Consider the following 18,221-nt stretch of genomic DNA (forward strand, 5'->3'; position numbering starts at 1 on the left):
CCCCCGATCAGACAGATTTACAACCGCCAGAATCACATCCAGTGTAAAGCCGACAGTAGCTGCCAGGGTCCACTATGCCTTACGTCACTGGCGGCAAAAGGGTTAAATTATAAGTCTGTTCAGTGTTCTCTACTATAAAGAACAATATGGCGGCTATAATCCAGGCCCCGCGGTAATGAGAATATTGTTGTTTTTTCCCCCAGTGATTCCGTCAAGAGCGATGATGAACGCGTTGGCGGTATTTATATCCGTGAGCTTGACTCTCGGCGCATCACACCTGCAGAGCTCGCCCCGCCATTCCAGCGACGAGCATTACGTGGACGGGGAGCACAACGCCGACTACGACAAGAAGATGTTCCTCGGAGGAGAGGTACGGTAAGAAGAGCGGGAGGTTCTCCCGTATATACACCGAGTGGCCGGATTATTATATACACCGAGTGGCCGGATTATTATGACCACCTGACGTTTGTAGGCAAATTGGCTATAATTTGGCGCTGAAGTTGCTAGAGGGCCAGACTATTATAAATAGGGAAGCGGGTTGTTTACCACGACAGTAGATGTGATTTGACCGTCAGCGACTAGCCAATGTTAGGGCAGAACGGGGGAGGGGCAAGACTGGTACATGACAACACAAGGGTAACAGTGCCGTGTCAGATTCCTCACATCACCTTTCACCATCTCGTGGAGTCACGGGCGGCCCAACGAAGTACTGATGGGGGGGTCATAATAATCTGGCCACTCAGTGTAAAGCTGGACGTTGATGAGTTCTGTTCCGGTGTCAGTGGTGACTTCCGCCGTATGGGTCAGCCGACGCAGGGATCCAGACTTCCCGTGAGCGCGACCTCCGCGTTAGCTGAGCCCGGCATGGCGGCATCCGACCCGATGCCGTTTTCCCCGCTTTCAGCTTCACCAAAATTCTAGATTAAAGGGTAATTCCACTTTCCCAGGCGAATTTTGTAAAATGGAATTACCCCCTCCAATCTGCCCCCCTCTCATTGGTCAGAAGTGCTTCTCCTTGGTCAGGTGACCGTGCTGAGCAATGAGTGTTCTGTATTTGTGAGACAAATTTGAAATGCATAGTGCAGGACACGGAGTGGGGATAAAAAAAAATTCCACTGTCACATCCCCTCCTGACCCCTGAACGCAGGGAGCCGGTTGGGATGTGATCCAGTGCGTTCAGGTGTTCTGTCGAAAACTCCAACTCCTCGAGAGTTGCCCCGCTTGCGGCCATATTGAGCGGGGCATCTCAGATGAATAACGTGCTGGGATTAGTCTGACCCTAGCACATTATAATAGTTTATTGCTGTGCAGTACGTGTATAGGGAAATGGCGCGGGTGGCGCACGTGCAGTACAGCCTTCTCGGCCAAACCTCTTACTGCTAACTAAACCGGAAGTCAGATGGTTGGAGATCCCGACGGGTTGGAACTTTCGATAGAACACCGGCACCTGTGTAAAGCTGACTCTCGGCCTCACACTGGAAGCGATTTTGGTGGCTAATCGCTTCCAGGGGCCAGTAAACTATGCCCCCCCAGCGCCTGACACCATGGGGGCATGGAACGCACTTGTGGCGTGAACTGGCCCTGCCCTTAGCTAACACAGACACTTTTCCTTCTTCCTGAATGAGTTGTGTTTCCAGGGAGATACCGTGGCATGTAGGACTTGAAATGACTTTGTCGGCTGTCTAACCCATTATCGCACTGTTTGTACTTCTCCAAGGAAGAAGCGGAAGAGTTTGCTGAGCTAAGCCCAGAAGAACAGCAGAAGAGGTTAAAATCGATCATCAGGAGGATAGATACGGATGCGGATGGATACCTTACTGAAGGTAAAGTCCGGGTGGCTAAAGTAATCCCATCACAAAACTGGACACAGTGGAGGGGATTTATCACAACTGGAGCAGATTTGCACGGCAGCCAATCAGCTTTTCTCTCTCATTTTCAAACCTTGCCTGAGCAAAGTGAAGAAAGAATCTGATTGGTTGCCACGGTCAACTGCTCCAGATACTTCCGGCTCCGGTGTTGATAAATTCCCCCCCCCCCAATGAGGATATTTGCATCATTGGGTTAGTTTGACGTTTTGTGACCTTGCAGATGAGCTCAGCTGGTGGATCCAGAAGTCCTTCAAGCACTATGTGTTAGAAGACACCAAGGAGCAGTTTGCGGAGGTGGACCAGAATGGCGATGGGATCGTCACGTGGAGGGAGTACAACATGCACATGTATGACCGAATCATAGACTACTCTGAAGATACCGTTCTGGAAGATGACGAGGAGGAGTCTTTCCGCCTGGTAAATTACTCGTCGTGTTACTCATCAATGCTGAAAAGGGAACCTTGGATTAAAGGAGAAGTATGAGGTGGGGGGGGGGGTGCTTTTCACTCACCTCGTAGTTCTAGCCGACCTGTGACAATGAGACTGTCACAGGTCGGCTCAGTAGATCGGGAGGTGAGCGAACACATACCGGACGGTCGCTCACTTCTCGATCCTGTCACGGCTCTCTGCCGTGACAGGGGAAGAACAGTTTGGGGTTTCTCGTCCCTTTTTGCGTTATAATTAATCGAAATTAATCGATTAAAAAAAATTCGATTAATCGAACACGAAAATTTTAATTATTACCAGCCCTAATTTTAATGAAAGTATTTGTCTTTCTGAAAGATCCATTTGAGGGACAAGAAGAGATTTGAACGCGCAGACCGTGACAATATTCCTGGACTAAATCTCAGAGAATTTACAGACTTCGAGCATCCTGAAGAAACTGATTACATGCTGGTAAGAACCCATGAAGACTATTAGCTTACGGCCTAACGCTATTCACTATACGGAGCGGAATATGACATCACGGCTTCCTTCTGTGGGCGGGAACAATCTCCGCAGTCCCTGGACGCAACCCACCAGCCATTGATTTGCAGCTTTGCAAATAACTGACAATCATTAGTACACCTCAGCCCTAAGCTCCGCCCCCATACCAGTGCATTCCCGTTGAATCATGGTAAAAAAAAATGTACAGCACTTTTATTGTTCACAGGGGGGAAAGGGATCTGAGACTCCAAAGTGGGCAGTATTCTGGAGTTCAACTTTGAGGTTATTTTAATTTGGGGGGATGTGTTATAATGCTGCAGTCTCACAAGGCAGTGATGTAGAAGAGCCTTTCTCAACCAGGGTGCATCTTGGCTTCCTCAGGGGTGCCTCGAAAGTTTGTTTTAGAACTCTGATATGAAAGGGGGAACTGAGGACTCCGATGTGAAGGAGGAGCACTGATGTGAAGAGAGGGGACTTAAATATGAAAGGGGTGCTCTGATATGAAGGGTGGACAATAACGTCAAACGGGGCTCCTGATGTGAAGGGGGAAACGCTGATGTGGAAAGGGGGGACTCAAATATGAAAGGGGTGCTCTGATATGAAGGGTGGACTCTGATGTAAAGGGGAGGCTTTTGGTGTAAAGGGGAGCTCCTGATGTGAAGGGGGATCTCTGATGTGAAATGGGGAGACCCAGATATAAAAGGAGTGCTCGGTAAAGGGGGGCTCCTGATGTGAAGGGGGGATTCTGATGTGAAATGGGGAGGCTCTGATGTGAAGAGGGCTCCTGGTTTAAAAAAAAGACTTTGATGTGAAGGAGTGAACCCTATTTTTTTGTGGTTTTGAATGGGGCCCCCCCCCCTTAAAATCAATTACATAGAGTGCCTCACTTTGCACACTTTTTGCATTCATGGCACCCTTTAAAAGGTTGAGAAACGCTGATGTGGCGCGTGCCTTTAATCTGCAAGTCTTATAATTCGTAGCATCGTCTGTTGGAGAGGGAAGGGGGTGGCGAAGTAGGTCGTATTATGGGCACAGACAGGAGAGCACTGTACACACGTCTTGCTATCGCATATGTGAAGGTGTTGGATTTGTGGTGTCCTAATACCACACCTGCCTGTTAACTACGAGGTACAGTATTGCTGGAAAAGAGGGTGGTGTTGGGTGAGTTCTAAACCGCTGTATCCAGCACAGGGGGTGGCGCAACACTTATGAACCTCTCCACTGTAGCCCCAAGACACAGGAGGTCCATTGGAGAGCAAACTATGCTGGGGAGAATGGTTTCCTAGCAGAAAGGTGGGAGGCAAATGGCTTAGGGGAGGACAAAAAAGTAGGATTAGAACACCTGCACCCCTCCTTTTTTTCACTGTGTTGGGGAACAGATAATACAAGTGTAATGTGCTTTGTTGTGTTGAAGTCTAATGAATTGTTAATTAAATTGCAGGAGTTTGTTATTGAAGGAGCATTAGAAGAACATGACAAAGATGGGGATGGATTTGTTAGTCTAGAAGAATACCTCGGTGAATACTCTCAGGATCCAGGTATGATGCAAAATAGACGTCAACTTTTTAGGGGGGGCCAAACTGAACCGGGACATGTCTACACAAGTCCAGACAACGTTGTACATGGGGTAGTTGATGGAGATATCTTGTCTGAGTCTGCTGAAAGCTCAAGTCCAGTCCAGATTCACCGCTTTGAAGACCAGTGCCCTGGGAGTTGAATTACGCCCAAGCCCAGCTCAAGTCCAGTCCAGATTCATCGCTTTGAAGACCAGTGCCCTGGGAGTTATATTACCCCAAGCTTCATTCAATCCACTTCCTGTGAGCACAGGGAGTAAAGGAAGTGCCCCCTAGGGGTATGTCACCAAGCCATCTTTATACTAAGAAGAGCGGCATGTGATCTTTTATTGTAATCTTCCCATGGTTGTAGTATGGGTTTCTTTTGTTGGGCTCAATTGCTTGGTAGTGGCTGCACTTCCACCTACATGGGACCCCACAGGAGGCAGGAAGGGGGCCTGGAGACGTTGGTTAGAACAAAAAAAAACACCAAACAAAGAAGAGTCCAAGGGAGTTTTTATTGGTAAGAATTAAAGCATCAAAGTGCCAATGTGTTTCTGGGGCAAACATGGACCCCCTTCATCAGGGCTTAAAAAACATTCACAGCAGTTGCTGAGATTGGGATCATGACCTTCAGGTGTAATTACAAAAGGGGAATCCCTTAAGGAATGGACGCAGGAAACATTACAATGACAGTGACCACAAAAACATGGGCACATGCAGCAGTTGGAAAGCTAATCAAGCCATGTGTGGCTCATAGGAAACCATGGCAGAGAAGAATGCTGACATCACCTTGATAAGTGGGTGTTGGGAAGCGGTTAGGGAGTGCAACCATGTTTCATGTTACACTTCTTCCAGATCTCCTCAACCAGACCACGCAGAGCATTACTGGCTGTTCACAAGGGTTGGGAGTCGTGAAAAGATTGGGCTGTGATTGTGGTAATTGTTGGATTAGCAGCAATGTGTGTTTTTAATTTCCCAAAGATGCTACGGAAGACCCGCAGTGGGTCATTGTGGAGAGAGACCGCTTTGACAATGACTATGACAAGGATGGCGATGGGAAACTCAACCCAATAGAACTTCTGTCTTGGATTGTTCCAAACAATGTCGGGATCTCACAGGAAGAGGTAAGGTTTACTCTGAGTCTGAGAGGGGACTTTCTGATCATTTGTGATCATTGCAATGTTTCCTCCAAATCATTTGCAATGTGCTAATGTTACTTTTGGTCTTAAATCAACCCATTGTTAGTTGGCTTACAGGTATTTTTATTCATGGAAATCCTTTGTCTAAATTGGGCCCCTTTGTAATATCACCAAAAAAAGATCTTGAATCCAGTTTTTGTTTTCATTATGCATAGAGACGGGAAGGGTTTAAAGCGGAACTCTAGACAGAAAAAGGTTCTGACAGATTAGTGCATGCTGGTCCCAGATATGGCCATAGTAAACATCAAAGTACCTATTCAGTTTAAAATCCAATAACTCAAATTCTCATCCTGCTCTGTGGAGTTACAGTTGTCTTCTATTTTTGGCACTCAGCCTGTGCCGAGAATTAGAGCAGTGAGGAAGTGTCACATACCTGAGGCCAAGCAATGTGGGGGCATCCCTTGCATCTCCTGTCTAATCCCTGGAGTCGAGATAGGTTAAGCAGAAGCTTGGAGGAGCACGAGTACCTAAGTACCTTAGATGCAGCTGGGTCAAAGGCAAGGTGAAGGTCAGTCATAGCTAGGCAACGCACGTAGACAAGGGAGTAAGCCAGGGATGAAGTCGTCAAGCACAACCAGGCAGAGAAGGTACAAAGCAGCAACCAGGAAGCCGTAGTCAGAAGCCAGGAGATCGAGATATTACAGAGTCAAATCACAGAAGAAGTGCACAGGTCAGGTCACGGGAAGAAGCAGCTGACAACCACTCAGCAACTTCCGTTGATGAAACTCTGGGTTAAAAAGGCAATCCTTGCTTAATTATGCTCATGCACCTGTACATTAACCACCTAATCCCAGGCTCTGTACTTCTAGTAGATGACCTTACAGGCGAGCTCTATACCCAGTAGATGATCTTACAGGTGAGCTCTATACTTCCAGTAGATGACCTTACAGGCCAGCTCTATACTTCAGTAGATGACATTACAGGAGAGCTCTATACTTCCAGTAGTTAACCTTACAGGAGGGCTCTATACTTCCAGTAGATGACCTTACAGGCCAGCTCTATACTTCAGTAGATGACATTACAGGAGAGCCCTATACTTCCAGTAGTTAACCTTACAGGAGGGCTCTATACTTCCAGTAGATGACCTTACAGGAGGGCTCTATACTTCCAGTAGATGACCTTACAGGAGGGCTCTATACTTCTAGTAGATGACCTTACAGGAGGGCTCTATACTTCTAGTAGATGACCTTACAGGGGAGCTCTATACTTCCGGTAGATAACTTCACATGCGAGCTCTATACGTCAGTAGATGATCTTACAGCCGAGCTCTTTACTTCCATCTCCTAATCATGGTAAAACCCTGGAGCTGTAGGTCACTTTAGTGTTACTGCTATGACAGATCTTGCTCTCCCTCGTGCAGGCCAGTCATCTGATGGAATCCATTGACAAGGACGGAGACGGGAGACTGTCGGAAATAGAAATACTGCAGAATCGGGACATCTTTCTAACCAGCGAAGCCACAGATTATGGACGGCAGCTTCAGGACGAGCACTTCTACCACGACGAGCTCTGAACGGCCAAATGTGGGCTAAATATTTTTCTATTTATAACGTGTCTTGGATGACTAAAAGACTACTTTGTTTAACTTAGTTGGAAGCCAGAGATTAGCCCGGTATAGAAGAACCTCCATTAGGTTTTAATAAAAACTTAACTTTATAGTTTTCTTTCCTTCTTGAAAGTCCCGGACCAAATTTTAGAAGAGTATATTTTGTCTGTGGAGATACAAATGGCTCATGTTACAAGGCGGTGTGTAACAGATGGCCTCCATCATGCCTGTCCTCAGAGATGGCCTCCATCATGCCTGTCCTCAGAGATGAATTTTGTTACATACTTACCTTGGATTAAAGTTAAAATCTGAAGTCATTGTCAGATATTAGGGCATGCACACACGGGCTTTTTGCCTTTCCTGATCCATTTTATTTATTTTTAAAATCCTGAAAGCAGGACAGAGTCTGGCAGCACCTTTCAAGGCCACAGTGAGAGACCTTTTAAGTGCAACAAGATTGTCTAATTTAAAGTTACTAATATAAAAAGCCCAACATGTTATCAAATATAGCCAAGAAGTCTCCTAGCCAAAGGGATATGGCATTTTCTAAAGCACCAAATGTTATAGATATATCTACTTTCTATAGGAAGGCTGCACTCTTTTTAGCTGTCATTTTCCCTGCGGGTTGCACAAAAAATTACTAAAAACTAAATGGACTTCTGTACAGTACTTGAAGTGATCAATGTGCCCCCCACCATAACTTGAACCCTCCTGACTTGTGTTTACTTCAATGTGTCCCCCACCATGACCTGCACCCTCCTGACTTCTGTTTACTTCAGTGTGCCTCCCACCATGTCCTGCACCCTCCTGACTTCTGTTTACTTCAATGTGCCTCCCACCATGTCCTGCACCCTCCTGACTTCTGTTTACTTCAATGTGCCCCCCACCATGTCCTGCACCCTCCTGACTTCTGTTTACTTCAATGTGCCCCCCAGCATGTCCTGCACCCTCCTGACTTTCTGCCATTTTTTTTATTGGTGTTGATTGTACCAGAATAAAAATGCCCATGTGTGCATAACCCTATTTGCATTTGATTTGTATTACCTGTCACTTTCCATGCCTTAAAGAGAGGTTTAAAGAGATTTTAGAATGAGGTGTCCAGCAAGATGTGATGGTCAGGTGTCCACAATCCCTTGCCCATATAATGTATGACAGGACGTCCAGTATTTGATAGCTTTCATAGAGCACCTTTTAAGAGACCCTGTCATGTTTCTAAAGATATAAAACTGCCAGGTCCCTGCAATAGAAGGCACGGTATACTCACCTCTCCAGAGACCGGTCTCCTACCTCCACTCCATTTCAGTTCTGCAGCCTCAACATTCAACACTCCCTGGAGTGTCAATTGCCTCTGTCTGTGCCACACATCATGGTGCGATCCTCCAAGCCATATGTCACTACGTGATTGGGCATTGAGTATACTATGCCTTCTATTAAAGAGAGCTGATCATCTTGAATCTTTAGATACCCAACGTTGACCTTTTAAATACAGCTGACTTCTCCATTGCCCTTTAAGAACACAGGAATATAGAAGCTGCTGGGACCAGTGGCGTAACCAGAGTTCTGGGCGCCCGGGGCAGAAATTTTTTTTTCGCCCCTTATGGGATATAATGCTGGATACAGGCAGTTGGGATCATCCTGAGCCCTTAACACCTTCGTGACTGACGACGTACAGTGTACATCGCCAGCATCGGGGCTGGCAAAAGCCGCCATGACTCTGTTTAAACTTGTAAAGCCGACAACAGAAGCGATTCTGGCGACTTACCTGTCGCCAGATCGCTTCTGTGTCCCGTAGAAGGGGCCGATCTGCACTTTAATAGCTTATTTCTAGTGTTAGGTGACACTGGGGGGTCTTTTGGACCCCCAGCATCACCTTAGAGTACCTGTCACCACCATCTGCTATCACATGGGGGGGGGCTTGCAAGCCCCCCTATGTGTTAGCAGTCAAAGTAAAGTTAAAAAAAAAACAGTTTTTTAAATTTAAATAAAATAAGTATAATAATAATTTAAAAAAATGTTTTAAAGTCCCCCCACGAGCACGCTCGTCGCCACGTAAATACGCGTCGGGCGCGCCTACGTATGAAAACGACGAACGCGCTACACATGTTGGGTATCGCCGCGCACGCCGCAGTGAGAGCAATAATTCCAGTATTTTGGGGTATCTCTAAATTGATGACATGTGGGGGCTTTTAAAGTGTCTCTTCTACGGACTTTTTGGGGGTACTGCAGTTTTTCGCCGTTTCACGGACGCACGCAATTTGCAACCTGGGCATGTCGGGTATCGTTTTACTTGTTGTAACCTCATCTTTTATATTTCATTTAAAAAATGGGTATTTTGTTGTTTTTTGGGGCATTTCATTAAATATTTCACTACATTTTGAGGTTTAATAAGGAGTTGCGCTAATATTGCGCAACATAAAAATTTGCAACTACCACCATTTTATTCTATAGGGTCCTGGCATTCAGATTTTAAGTCATTTTCAGGCCTAAAATGTGGAATATAACAGGGGTGCAAAAAAAATGAAAAAAAGGCCTCAGTCATGAAGGGGTTAAACTGCTCTGAGCCCGAGGACCCTGTTACTATCTCTGATTCAGATTCAGAGTCCCAAAAGTCTTCCTCTGGACTAGCTGTTTTTGAGCCACCTGCAAGCGTCTCATATTTACATGCAGTGTGTACTACCCTGAAACATCTGTTACAGTCCTAGGGGCTTGTAGAGCTCCTTTAGCTACAAAGACCTTCCTGCTACTCCCACTATTTAGGTCATTCCTCTATGAGGACTGGAAATGCCCAGGAACAGTCCCTGTTTTGTTGTGGGCATGTGTGGGCACTCTTTATGAGGCTGGTCGAGTGACCTAGTCCCTATGCTGGATGGTGCCTTCTGGATTTCCTCAGTCGGTGGTCCCCACTTTGAAAGGTGAGGGCTCAGTACTTGGGTGCCACTCTTTTCCTTCTCGACAGGAAGTTTTATTTTGCTGGACGACCCTTTTACACCCCGGACTACCAGCAGGCAGACCTCACTGAGACCCTGATGCAGATATCTCGAGGGGGGAGAAGCGCAAGTCCAGAGGCCTTCACAGGACCTGGTGTTCGGGAGATGGCTCGGCTTTTGCAGCTGACCTGCTACCTCTTGAGGACGTTTCTTCAGATTATGCCTTCATTCCTATCCCAAATCAGGTGAATGTTCTTATAAGCATGACTAAGAATCCTACCACTCACTCCTCGGGGGAGGAGGCTGTATTGATCCGAAGTAAGTTGAATGATTCTAAGAATCATGTTCTGTAGGAGTTTAGGCAGTTTTTCAGTGCTTGTCAAACTTTATGAACACCTCTGGCTGTTTGAATGGCAAGAGTCCTATTCTTCCCTTTTGGTTCTGGTGTTCTGGTGCACCAGTGTGGGTTGTGGTATAACCTATTTTTTTCATACCCTTAAAGGAGAACTATGAGGTGAGTGCTTTTCACTCACCTCATAGTTCTAGCCGACCTGTGACAATGAGACCGTCACAGGTCGGCTCAGTAGATCGGGAGGTGAGCGAACACATACCGGCGTTCGCTCACCTCTCGATCCTGTCACGGCTCTCTGCCGTGACATGGGAGGGGATGGATTCCCCCCTCCCCGCTCCGATCCGCCAGCGCTGACTAGAGGAACGGACGGGGGAGGGGGCGGGTACAGCTGGCTCTGCCTCTAGATAGGCAGAGCCAGCTGTCAGTCACGCAGCTGGGCGGATCTCGACAGCGATGTCGGGATCCACTCCGGCTGCAGCGTCTCAGTATACCGCGAGCTGTAGCTCCCTATATACTGAGCTTAGGGTGAGGGGAGGACGCTAGTTTGTGTCCTCCCGTTACCCTAAGGAGAACTATGGGGAAAAGCCCTAACCCCATAGTTCTCCTTTAATACAGGTTCAACTTGGACTGATGATTTTAGGGCAGTTTCTCGCCAAGGTTAAATACAGATGTCCCCACAGCAGAACACATGTCCCTAAGGCAGAATAGTATTCTGCTTTGGGGACATGTAATCTGAGAATACATGTCCCCAAAGCGAGATACATGTCCCTAAGGCAGAATAATATTCTGCTTTGGGGACATGTATTCGGAGCATAGTATTCTGCCTTAGGGAAATGGGTTCTGCTGTAGGGACATGTATTCTGCGAATACATGTCCCTACAGCAGAATTCCTCTCACCAGGCTGCTTGTCTATCTCACCCGGGCGACATCCACGTCCGGACCGGCAATGCTGGGACCCGGCCTCCTCCACTTCGGGACCGTCGATGCTGCGACCCAGCCTCTTCTACGTCGGCTGACCATCACCGCTGCTGGGCACCCCGACCTCCATCCTTCTCCCGGCCCAGCCCTGTCAATCGGCGGCAGAGTCCCCCAGCTTCTGGCCCTACGGCGGTCGCTCCGGCTCCACTGCCCTTAAATCCGCACCTGGGGCTCTCCATAGCTGTGGCTGCGCCGGGAAGGAGGGAGAGGAGATAAAGAACCGGACAGGCACTGCCATGGACAGCTATCTGCAGGTCCCCAGCAGGCTGCCGAGGTCCCCACAGGCGCGGGAACTCGGAGAGCCTCTGCTGTTTAAAAATTGAAAGGGCCGCAATCAGCCTTAAGAATCGGCCCCGATACCGATACTAGTATCTGTATCGGGACATCCCTAGTTCATGGACTTTTTATGCGGAGGAGCTTCGTTCTCACTTGTAACATCTTCATCCACTTCTTACAGTACTGAATATGTGGCAGGAAGAGAGAGACTCCACGACAGGAGTAGCTGCGCTAGGAAGCACAAGAGGTGATCTCCTCTTCTAGAGGCCCCTAAAAAAACAAACTCTGCTGGCATGCATTAAACATTTAAATTGCAATTTTGGATAGACTTGTGTGTGCGATAAAACCCGGAGGGGGATTCTAATGTGGGGCAGCCAATGCCAGAATGTAGATTTGGTGCAGTTCTGTATAATCATGACATTCCAGCCACAACACTCTTCATTGGTCCTACCTCTTTAAGCAACCTCCGGTGTAAGGCATATATTTGCCAAATGTTTGTTCAGGAACACGTCCGCTGTGTGTGCGCATATTTAATTATGTAACCTAATAAAATAAAATTGTCACTGTAACATTTAAATGAGCCAGCAATGTATGCATTGTTATATTACAACATTATATCAGCAGTGTGTGAAAAATGTAACTGAACTGACATTGGTGTTGTATAGTAGATACCGTGTTTCCCCGAAAATAAGACACTGTCTTATATTTTTTTTGGCTCAAAAAAACACACTAAGTCTTATTTTCGGGGTGGGTCTTATATTTTTTTTTTTTAATGTACAACAATCCAAAGTTAACGCAAATGCAAATTAAATAATCCAAAATGGCAAAGTTAAGAATAGGGTGATCAGGGCAATCAGGGGTGCCGTACCTTTCCAAGAGCAAGTTGGTAACCAATCGCTGGCCAGAATGAGCGAAACGCACTTTCACTATGGATTCCTCACAGGCGGGGTGCATTTGGTATCACTCCGCCTGTGACAGGAGCCGGCGCTATAGAGGAGGCATCGGCTTATGCGGCTCTGCTCCCTCCGCTGCCGCCTCGCTTCCTCTAGCGCTGGCTTCATTGGCACCGCCGATCCTCTCCCGCGGCTCTTCAAGTTCCCCCTTATGCCACCACCGGCCCTAGGAATGGTCACAACTAGGTCTTATTTTCGGGGTAGCTCTTATATTATAGCAATTCCCAAAAATAGTACTAGGTCTTATTTTCGGGCTAGGTCTTATTTTAGGGGAAACAGGGTACCATTGGTGCCATACTGTATCTTGATCATTACAGCAATTACCCTGATTGCCCCACTCACTAGACCCTGACATTTTCCAATTTGCGGGGGTATGGAAAGTGCAGGTATACAGTATCTTATACATTTGTGTGCTGTATTTAAATGCACGAATACCGATGATTTTTTTTGTCGGTACTCTCTGATACTGAATACCGATACCAGTGCTGTCTGCCCTGCTTATCGGGTAGCTGGTGTTCTATCAAAAGAAGATCAGCTTCACTTCCCGAGGCCGTCTGGCTTCCTGACAAATCCAGAAGCCGAGAGGTGGGTCATGATGTGCCGCCCAGCTTCCTGATTGGTTAGGAAGCCAGGCTGCCTAGCAACAAGTGAAGCTGGCTTCCTAGCCAATCAGGGAGGAGGGTCATAACCTTCCTGATTGGAAAGGAAGCCGACTCCATGCTCCCTCAGCACTGCGGGTCAGAGGGAGACCCTTTGGTATCGGAGGCAAGTATCAGAGCATTTGGGCGAGTACTCGGTATTGGTACCAGTGCATCCCTAGTTTTAGAATGTTTTAATCTCTTAAAGGAAACCTATCATTCAAATGGTGATGTCCTAGATAACTGGGTCAGAGCAACTTCAAAGCTGCAGCTCTTGTGGGATGTTCCCGGTCTGCAATGGTCAGGACCGACCAAAAGTGGTCCAAAGAAGGAAAACCAGTGAACTGGTGACGGTCATGATTTCTAAAAAAGTTAATGATGGTTCCAATAGGCTGTCTGAACACACAGAGCATCACCATTTGTTGTGTATGGGGCTGGTTAGCTGCAGACCACTCAGGGTGCCCATGCTGACCACTGTCCAAAGCCAAAAGCACCTACAATGGGCCGGGTGCGTGTGTGTTGTTTACTTGGGGAAGAGATGGCACCAGGACGCACTATGGGAAGAAGACAAGCCGGCGGAGGCAGTGTGACGCTTTGGGCAATGTTCTGCTGAGAAACCTCGGGTCCTGCCATTCATGTGGATGTCACATTGACACGTACCACCGACCTAAACATTGTCCCTGACCAAGTCCCCCCCCCCCTTCATGGAAACAGTATCCCCCGATGGCAATGGCCTCTCTCAGCAGGATAATGCGCCCGGCCACACTGCAAAAATGGTTGAAGAATGGTTTGATGAACACAACAACCAGTTTGAGGTGTTGACTTGGCCTCCGAATTCTCCAGATCTCAATCCAATCGATCATCTGTGGGATGTGCTGGAAGAACAAGTGCGATCCATCGAGGCCGATCACCTCACAACTTACAGGACTCAAAGGATCTGCTACTGACAGCTTGGGTACCAGATACCACAGCACACCTTCAGAGGTCTAGTGGAGTCCATGCCTCAATGGGTTAGGGCTGTTTTGGTGGCAAAAGGGGAAGTACTCAAAATGAGTTGGGTGGTCATGATGTTATGGGTGATCGGTAGTATACAGGTGAAACTCGAATAATTAGAATATCGTGCAAAGTTCATTTATTTCACTAATGCAACTTAAAAGGTGAAACGAATATATGAGATAGACTCATTACATGCAAAGCAAGATAGTTCAAGCCGTGATTTGTCATAATTGTGATGATTATGGCTTACAGCTCATGAAAACCCCAAGAACCCCAAATCCACAACCTTAAAAAAGTAGATTATTACATGCAATACATAAGGCGCATCGGACCTCCCTGCGTCCTATGGTCCGGTGCGTCTTATGGACCGTAAAATACGGTATATTCTTTTTTTTAACACATGCTCACATTCTTTGTAACCATAAAGGATTCACAGAGCTCTATGAGTTAGTGCAGTGTCCCTCCGCCTTTAGGTTCTCTCTCCCTCCGCCTTTAGGTTCTCTCTCCCTCCGCCTTTAGGTTCTCTCTCCCTCCGCCTTTAGGTTCTCTCTGTCTGATTGACACCTCAGACAGAGCCCACCTATAAGGGTCTAGTCCCAGAGATGGCCATTCACTGCAATTCATTTTCAGCTTGAACATTTGTCCTCTGTAAACAAAATGCTACAAAATAGGCTCATGTATCGTAACCAATTTACTTTACTAAAATAAATACAAAAATATATAATTAAATAATAATAATAAAATAAAATAAAAAAGACATCAATAAAAACTGCACCGTGACCATAAGAAATATGTAAACAAAAATACATTCACTTTGTGGGAATGCTTTGAATATGGATGTTGGAGAACCAAGGCCCTCTAATAGTTTTCATTACAGGGCCTCATCTCATACAATTGGGCCCTTGGCCCCCGATTTACCATTTTCTTGCTGCTCTGTTGTGCATTCGATGGTAGAAAGATTCGGAGGGCAATCCGTTTCATTTCACTTGCATCCTGCCCCAGATGTTTGTAATACTCCACTGATATGGTAAGCGGGTGACTTCATCTCACACATACTGGAGAGTTTTCGTCAGGATTAAGGATCGGTCAGGCACGGCATGATACAATATGAGGGAGAAATCTGGAAGATAATTTATTAGATTTGGTCCATAATAAAAAAAAATCGAATTGAATTCAGAAAACGTTGTCACTCAGCATTGTTTTATGAAGCGATGACAGAAGTATGAGCGGGGTACTGTCAGTGCACGATGACATCATAATAAAGCTGTAGGATTAAATGTACACAATGAACATATTAATAATAATAAATGAAGTTATATCCAAATACTGAATATATCCATCTATGGTACTTCCCTGATCGCTCGTAGGAAATTACTTTTAAATGTTATTTCTTTCAACATTGTAAACATCATATATTATTTGCTTAACCGCTTTAGGACCGCTGTATGTACACTGTATTGCCAAAAGTATTGGGACGCCTTTACACGCACATGAACTTTAATGGCATCCCAGTCTTAGTCCGTAGGGTTCAGTATTGGGTTGGCTCCGCCCTTTGCCGCTATAACAGCTCCGCCTCTTCTGGGAAGGCGTCCACAAGGTTTAGGAGTGTGTCTATGGGAATGTTGGACCCTTTGTGAGGTCCGGTACTGATGTTGGAGGAGAAGGCCGCGCTCGCAGTCTCCGCTCTAATTCTTGAGGTCAGGACTCTGTCCGGCCAGTCAAGTTCCCCCCCCCAAACTCCCCCATCCATGTCTTTATGGACTTTGCTTTGTGCACTGGTGCGCAGTCATGATGGAACAGGAAGGGGCCATCCCCAAACTCCTCCCACAAAGTTGGGAGCATGAAATTGTCCAAAATGTCTTGGTATGGTGATGACTTAAAAGAGAACTATGAGGTCAGTGTTTTTCCCCATAGTTCCCCTAAGGGTCACTGGATGACATAAACTAGCGTCCTCCTGTGACCCAAAGCTCAGTATATAGAGAGCTACAGCTTGTGGTATACTGAGACGCCGCAGCCGGGACAGATCCCAACATTACTGCCGAGATCCACCCAGCTGTGTGAGTGACAGCTGGCTCTGCCTATCTAGAGGCAGAGCCAGCTGTACCTGCCCTCTCCCCCGTCCGTTCCGCCAGTCAGCGCTGGAGGAGAGGGGGGGGGGATCTTTGCAGGGAGCCGTGAGTGACAGTCACGGCTCTCTGCAGGGAGATGAACGAGAAGTGAGCAAGCGACAGTATGCGTGCATCTGCATGAGAATGAACACGTGCGCGTAGGGCATGCACGTGACCATAAACGGCGAGTGCGCCACACTTGTTGGCTATCAACGCGAACATCGGAATGAGAGCAATAATTCTGGGGCCATAATTTCGTTGTTAAGCTTTTAAAAAGTGTCGCCTGTGGACAATTTTGAGCATAATAGTTTTTCACCATTGAACGGGCACGAGGAATTTCAAGGCTTGACATGTTTGGTATCTATTAACTCAACCTGACCTCTCATATTTTACAAAATCAATGGATATTATGTGGTATTTGTGTGCATTAAAATTCATTTTAGTGTATTTTATCTTCAAAAAATATTGATTTGATAAACATTTGCGCAAATATCATTAAAAAATGTTGCTACCGTTATTTTTTTCTAAAGGTCCTCTGCTTTCAGAAAATATATCATGGTTTGGGGGTTTAAAGTCATTTTCTATCCAAAAATTCAGATTTCAATGTGTGTGTGTGTGTGCAAAACAATGTTTTCAATTGCCCAGAACCTAAGGTGGTTAAAGACAGGGCCGGATTTCCCACAGGGCCAACCAAGTCCCAGCCTCGGGGCGGCGGGGAGTGGAGGGGCAGCAGGGGTGTGGAATTCCTGTCTCCTGACGTCCGGTGGAATGCAGTTCTGGGCGCCGGGCGGGTCGTTGTTTTCTACATTTAGCCCTGCGGGGGAAGCTGCCACTTGTTTTGCACAAGTGATCTCAGTGATGTCTCCGAGATCACTTGTATGCAGCCTGCAGGTCTGCCATTCTCCATGGGGAGGGTTTGGCTGGTAAGGGGGGCGCATTGAGGAACCTGGCCTTGGGGCAGCAGAGAGAGTAAATCCGGCCCTGGTTAAAGACACAATGGTTGAAAAAGTAATAATCTGTCAGCAAATAGCCTTCCATTGGATATTGTTATGATCTGGGGTTGCTTCACTTGGTCAGGTTCAGCAACGCTATGTCCCCAAAAACTGAGGTCAGCTGACTACCTGAATATACTGAGTGACCAGGTTTTTCCATCAATGGATTTTTTTCTTCCCTGATGGCACATTGGACATATTCCAAGATGGCAATGTCGGGATTCATCGGGCTCAGATTGTGAAAGAGCGGTTCAGGGAGCATGAGACGTCATTGTCACACATGGATTGGCCACCGCAGAGTCCAGACCTTAACCCCATTGAGAATCTTTGTGATGTGCTGGAGAAGACTTCATGCCGTGCTCCGACTCTCCCATCATCACTACAAGATCTGGGTGGAAAATGAATGCAACTCTGGACGGAAATAAATTACATTGTATAAGCTCAATGAAATGATGCCATAGCGACTGCGTGCCATAATCAAAGTTAAAGGCGGTCCAAGGAAATATTAGAGTGAGACTTTTTTTTGGACATGCAGCGTAGTTATTGGTTTGTACCAGACCTCCCCTGAGGGCGATACATGGCATTGATACCGAATTGTATGCACATGTATATATGTAACCCTGACTGTTGTCTTTTATTTCGATCTACAGGTGAAACTCGAATAATTAGCATATCGTGCAAAGTTAATTTATTTCACTAATGCAACTTAAAAGGTGAAACTAATATATGAGAGAGACTCATTACATGCAAAGCAAGATAGTTCAAGCCGTGATTTGTCATCATTGTGATGATTATGGCTTACAGCTCATGAAAACCCCAAGAACCCCAAATCCACAACCTCAAAAAAGTAGATTATTACATGCAATCAATAAAACAAGGATTGTACATAGAACAATATCGGACCT

At 46.5% G+C, this 18,221-nt stretch overlaps 1 protein-coding gene across 1 annotated transcript; it reads left to right on the plus strand.

Annotated features, from left to right (window-relative positions):
* Positions 1–220: 220 nt before the first annotated feature.
* RCN2 (reticulocalbin 2) lies at positions 221–7,332 on the plus strand. Its single transcript, XM_018568475.1, has 7 exons — positions 221–370; positions 1,718–1,823; positions 2,089–2,285; positions 2,652–2,765; positions 4,237–4,333; positions 5,333–5,475; positions 6,911–7,332. Exons 1-7 carry the CDS (start codon positions 221–223, stop codon positions 7,061–7,063), a joined length of 960 nt encoding a protein of 319 aa, XP_018423977.1. The 3' UTR covers positions 7,064–7,332.
* The last annotated feature ends 10,889 nt before the right edge of the window (positions 7,333–18,221 follow it).

This window comes from Nanorana parkeri, unplaced genomic scaffold, assembly GCF_000935625.1.
Source record: "Nanorana parkeri isolate BGI_ZX_2015 unplaced genomic scaffold, ASM93562v1 scaffold1192, whole genome shotgun sequence".
NCBI classification, from domain to species: domain Eukaryota; kingdom Metazoa; phylum Chordata; class Amphibia; order Anura; family Dicroglossidae; genus Nanorana; species Nanorana parkeri.

What these genes read in the sequence shown, in the direction of transcription:
- RCN2 (XM_018568475.1), top strand. Translation starts at nt 221, where the DNA reads ATGATGAACGCGTTGGCGGTATTTATATCCGTGAGCTTGACTCTCGGC. An exon ending in AGGAGGAGTCTTTCCGCCTG is followed by an intron (nt 2,286 to 2,651) that starts GTAAATTACTCG and finishes TCTTTCTGAAAG; the next exon opens with ATCCATTTGAGGGACAAGAA. An exon ending in AAGAAACTGATTACATGCTG is followed by an intron (nt 2,766 to 4,236) that starts GTAAGAACCCAT and finishes ATTAAATTGCAG; the next exon opens with GAGTTTGTTATTGAAGGAGC.